This window comes from Liolophura sinensis, chromosome 8 (genome assembly GCF_032854445.1).
Source record: "Liolophura sinensis isolate JHLJ2023 chromosome 8, CUHK_Ljap_v2, whole genome shotgun sequence".
In the NCBI taxonomy this organism is placed as follows: domain Eukaryota; kingdom Metazoa; phylum Mollusca; class Polyplacophora; order Chitonida; family Chitonidae; genus Liolophura; species Liolophura sinensis.
The window spans coordinates 51,595,986-51,601,794 of NC_088302.1; the positions used below are offsets into that span (position 1 = coordinate 51,595,986).

Here is a 5,809-nt window from a genome sequence, read left to right on the forward strand (position 1 = left end):
ATTGATTGGCTCGCTTCTCACAATTATTATCGACTGCCATGTGAGATGTGTTTATTACCTCCAATCCCAGAAGAGTCCGGCTTACCTCCCCTGGTTCTGTTACAACGCTTAACACCTGTTACACTATCTCACGGATCGTTGGGCCAACCTCAAACAATGTGACGTTGAATTCGCTTAGCTCTATTAGAACCCTGGGGATATAATTTCAATTCAAATACTCACTGTATTGATTCATATTTAATTCATCACAAAATGCTTACAAACTTTGTAACATGCAAGGTAGATTGAGGCATACAATATACACTAATAAAATCTAGGCGAACCTATCAGCTGGAGCTTACATGTAGGCCTACTTAGCAAATTAAATGTGTGTATGGGGTTGAACGAGCATATACATCTATAGCAGGCCTAAAAACGGCAACAATACAGAGGCGCGGCTAGCTGATCTACACCATTCTCGCTAGGCCAAACAGTTTTAAGTACCGGACGGGAGGATCACACGTAGCTCTGTAGGGCTGTGATTACGTATATTATCACTACGGTCCGTATGATGGGAGAAATCGTTTTCCCTCCGTTCTCTCTGTTAGTTGGTTGTGCAATGGAGGACATACACGATGGCTGGACATTTGTCTGATGCATATGGTCACCATGGATAAATGAGACAGTATATATTATCAAAACCTTTGTGACCATAAGTACAAATTTTGTATTTTCCCCATCTTGCCCATGTTAATTGTATACCCTTGGTGTAGACCATTGTGAGTGAGATTGGAACAGACACTCCCCGAATCAAATAAATAATAAAAAACATACATGTGTTTCGAGTTCATTTCGAGCAAATGTCGTACTGTAAAATAGTTTCACTCACTTTAACATTCAAAGTATTAATATTGATATGTATCTGTAGATATGTTTAATTTCCTGATACTCAGTATGTTGCGGTCGAGGTCTTGTGCTTAAAGGTGGTTGGCTGTCAATCGCTAGTACACACGAAGTGCCTGATCAAAACTGCCCTTTTCGTGGCGCCTTTGAGGAACGTTGGTGACAATAAGCGATTGTTTTTTTCAGTACCGGTAACATTTGTTGAAGACCACTATTAGCTTATCTTCCACCAACATGATAGTATCAATTAAATATCTCTACGTCATATGTGGGAACGGTTGTCAGTAACTTTTTAAAGTTTACACGGTTTAACACGTGTTTCCACCCGCCTTCGTGTGAGTGAAATATTCTTGAGTACGGCATAAAACACTAATCAAATAAATAAATAAATTTAACTACCGGTACCGGGACAAGCATTTTTACTACATATACAACACTCACTAACGCCACCGTATGAGTGAAAAATTAACAGGCATTAAACAACAATCAAATAAATAATTTTCCTCGTAAATTGCAGCATATAGGTGTATTGCAATGTTTGTTGATTTCATCACATACACGTGTTCTAGCCAGCGGGCGTGTCCCATACTCCTTACAGGGCATGCGTCGCTCTCAACCTCTCGCTTAACATCACTGCCACCATTAGTAAATTTTGTACAAAAATCATGAACAACGTCGAGATCACTGGGGTGATGGGGATGAAGCAGTAAGTGATGTCAGAAAAGACAAACAATCAATCCGGCTCAACCCTAGCCTCTAATAATACTTTATGCATTTGCATTCTCTTTATCTAGAGTGTGTACACCATGATTCAAACCTAAACCTAAGCAATTTTATTGATGAATGCTAATTAAACAGTTTCAAGGGAGGAAACAAGTGATGAGGCTAAGTCCATGCAGTCCTACGTGCGTGTCACAGGCTCCAAAGGTCAAGTCTGTCTATTGGTGGGAGTGATACAAAGCGAAAGGCAGAGAGCGACACATGCACTGTAAGGAGTATGGGCTTGTCCATCGCCACAGATGTTCGATACAGTCTTCTTCAGTTTGTCGATGTGTGTTTCGAGACCCATTGATAATGTAAATTTCAAGAAGATTCGGCCTTTGTAGTAACGGTGAAGCAGTGCCAGTGACAGCTAACAATAACATGCAAATAACACCACTGCATTTTTATTCACCCGATTCTGCTTACGCCATAATGCTAGGCGACGAGTGATTCAGTGCTACTATTCAGTCTTTTACACGAACGGCTAGTCAAGAATAAAAACATAAACGAGGCTGTGTTTCACCGGTTACGTGTGAGCATTTGCCAATTAATACTCTGTCGTCGCTGCTCTGGTTCTACTCTCTGTGCCATGTCTTTTATTACGATATATTGTGTTTCACTGAATTGTCGTTCAGTTGTATCACACTTAAATATAGCTGTTCATTTAGCCGATGTGTAATACTTTCTAATGAATGTAATATTTGATAGTATGATACCGTTTTGGTTTACACAATTAATGTATAATCAATACGCGAGTCCACACAGATACCTTGACTGTGTCGTTTAACTGGGTACAAGATACAACGAACAGCCAACGCTTGGAGCTGATGGTATGCATCATTCTTTAATCAACATGAAGGGTCAAAGACCCTTCGTCTGCAATGGGACCCAGTACTGACATGAGCTATACTGATTGAGACAGCTTTAGGGCACCTGCACTGGTAATTCCAGGGACAAATGTGCCGTATAAATATGGAAACATGCGTGAAAAGCAAAAACCATCTTGCCAATAAATCTTGCTGTCTCACACGTGTCTCACGAATACGACGGGTAAATGAATTTTACTCTTTACCTGTAGGCCTCTCTTCGCTCAACTCGTCCTTTGGCCTCGCCTCACTACGCTCGGTACTATCACTACGGTACAAAAAACAAAAACCAAAAAAAAAAAAAAACGGCGGATAAATCAATTTAACATACACCTGCATGCCTCACACTTCATGGTGAAAATAAAAAACAGCTATGGAAATCATTAGCGAGTAACAGTGTCAACAGTGTACGCAGACATAACGGGGAAGTGTTAAATGGAAGAGCGATTGGGCAATTTACAGATTCTGACAAATCTGATAGTTGTGGTTGACATTAAGATCATACTCGATTGACGTAAAAGAAGTCCAGATAGACATGTAAAGTTATGTACACTACTTGGCTTCATATTTAGGTCGTCAAAGAAAAGGTACATATTTTATGTTCTATAAAAGACAAGTGTGTAGAGGTCTTTAATTTTACTGTTTGTATAAACCTTGTCATTTCCAGTGAATTTAAAATTAATTTGTTATTCTTAATATTGAAGGAAAGCAATAACAGCCAAGGTTGGGGTTTAGGCGGTGGTTGGTAACCACATTACCACTTTAGGTGCCTTACAATTCTCTTTGGCTTAGAGTCTCATCAAAGGGAGCGCTAGCTCGACTGCAGCAAGCGAACTCACTGGTCAAGCGCCCGTATGGTTTAGAATGAATGAAGACTCTGAACCAGCTAGGGGCTAAAGCATACTATGAAGAAACATAATAAATAATTTCATGTCTTCTTTTTTTCGGTCATGGAGAAAACGCAGTGACAAGTGAGTGATCTCTTTTTCGCAGACAATTAATGAGATCTGGTTTGTTAAGGGTTGTTATTTATTTATACAATATTTACGACACGATTGTCTTCTCTATTCTTTATGTTATTGTTACCTATTGAAACCTCTAGAGAACGCTTGGACAAGCCACTGCCACAGGAGAGGTACCGGACCAACTCCTTTACAATAGGCAGCAATCCCAACACACTATCTCACTGGCCAAAGGTTAGCCGTCCCAGGTGCACTCTAAACATTGAATCAGCAAGATGCTAAATATGTCCAGCGTTATCATCTGAAGATACAAACAAATGACATTCGGTCATCAATTAAGTTTGACCACGATAGCCAGGTAGGGAGCATTCGTATAATCAATCAACACAAATGTACAACCCATCTAAATGTGCATAAAGATTATTAATAATCATTCTGGGCCTCGTGACAGTTGTTGATTTTGGTCTTTTCTGGTCCGTTGTAGTCATCTATACTAGGGAAACTCAAACCAGGGCCTGCATGTGTAAATTAAACTTTGAGTGGCCAAAATTAATATGCTCCGGATATGTCATCAACACGATCATTCTGCCAGTTTCGCGCCTACTGAAACCAATATGTATTTAATTAACAAGGAGCTCATATATACCCTTCACAAGCATTTGCCCTCCATCCAACCGCATATTTTTCACGACGTTATCATGCAGCCCATTTTGATTCTCATAACCGTAGCCTTCTTGATGTACCAAGCCAGGCCAGCCTTATTGTTAGAGACAAATTTCAGTGTTTCAAATAACCTAGATTCTCTAGACGATTCTTTAGTCCAAAGAGAAACTTTGGACATTTCAGACAACTTTGCTATCGGCCTAAACCAAAGCTTGAGCAACGACACCAGCGGTGGGGTAGAAAATGGCGGAAAAACTCCCAAAGTTGACACACTGGGAATGGTTATGGAGCCTATCTTCTTCACTACGGGAGTCGTCGGCAATTCGTTGACCATCAGAGTCCTGCTTGGGAAGGACTTCAGAGCGCTGCCGGTGAGCTTGACCCTTGTTTGTCTGGCCATTTCAGATATGACCATCACCATCTTGCACCCCTTTAACAGATCTTTCTTCCGGAAACTCGTTGGAGTTGATATTCGTTCCATCAACGGAGACATAGGTTGTAAACTGTTCTTCTGGGGCTGGAGAAGTGCCAAAATGACCTCATCCTGGTTTGTCGTCTTCGTCTGCATAGAGCGTTTCCTGGTGGTGTGGTTTCCGCTGAAAGTGAAGCAGATCAGTACCAGACGGAACACCCTTTGTGGGCTTCTTGGTATCTATATCACCATCTGTTCCATCACCGGAGCTTGGACCTTTGCATCCGGACTGAAAAACGGTGCATGTGTTCCTGACATGAAAGCTAAAGGTTTTGAGGAGATGACTCGAGTGTTTTTAATCACTGGGACAATGGTATACAGTGGCCTACCTAGCGCCTTGATGATCACCTTTACAGCCCTAATTATCACGAAACTTTTCGTCAGTCGAAGACAGCGAAAGAAACTCTCTACGACGGTCAGCAATGCGGACACAGCTACGCTGAAGATCACTGCTATGTTGATTGGAATTACCATTGCTTACATTCTCCTCGTAAACCCGCATGCAATCCTCCACAACATCGCCTTCGCCACAGGCAAGGACTTCTTCGAGAGCACTTCGCCAATGATTAAAACAGGGAGAGAAATCGCGCAGGTCCTTGAGCAAATTAATTATTCCATCAACTTCTTCATGTATATTTTATGTAGTGCCCAGTTTCGAAGGCGGGTCACAGAAGTCCTGGGATTGACGAAATGTATCAAAGAACAGGAAAGAAAGGAATCTCACACCAGAAGAACGGACATGAGCGAAAGCGAGGATTCGAAGCAAAGATCTGTGAGCGTGAAACATCAAGTAGAAGCATAACATTCGCAGACTTGTCTTTTATCCTTAAAATATCACGGATAAACTACCGTGGTCGTTGATGGATAAGTATTGTTTAGGTTTATGTGTTACATCTTTAATATTAGCACGACGGTGTCGTAGAGAATGTTGTATGGTGTATAAACATAATTAAAACCCCTATGCATATAAAGTCTAGGATTCAATGACTGTTTTGTAGTCTACAAACTATAGTAGTCGTTGATTGCTAGGTATTTTTTTCCCGTTTTTGTGTTATAGTGCCCTAATATTATCACGACAGAAATCGTTGAGAGTGTTGTGTTATGTAAATTATGATCAAAACCCTATGCATATAAAGTGTAGCAAGCACCATCACCAGTTTAACGGTAAACATCTTATTGAAAGTCTTGTGCATCACCATTCT

At 40.8% G+C, this 5,809-nt stretch overlaps 1 protein-coding gene across 1 annotated transcript; it reads left to right on the forward strand.

The window, feature by feature from the left end:
* Positions 1–4,170: 4,170 nt before the first annotated feature.
* On the forward strand, positions 4,171–5,409 carry LOC135473657 (cysteinyl leukotriene receptor 2-like). The gene has a single exon (XM_064753521.1). It carries the CDS (start codon positions 4,171–4,173, stop codon positions 5,407–5,409), a length of 1,239 nt encoding a protein of 412 aa, XP_064609591.1.
* The last annotated feature ends 400 nt before the right edge of the window (positions 5,410–5,809 follow it).

Excerpts from the sequence above, each read along its gene's own strand:
- LOC135473657 (XM_064753521.1), top strand. The coding sequence starts at position 4,171 with ATGCAGCCCATTTTGATTCTCATAACCGTAGCCTTCTTGATGTACCAA.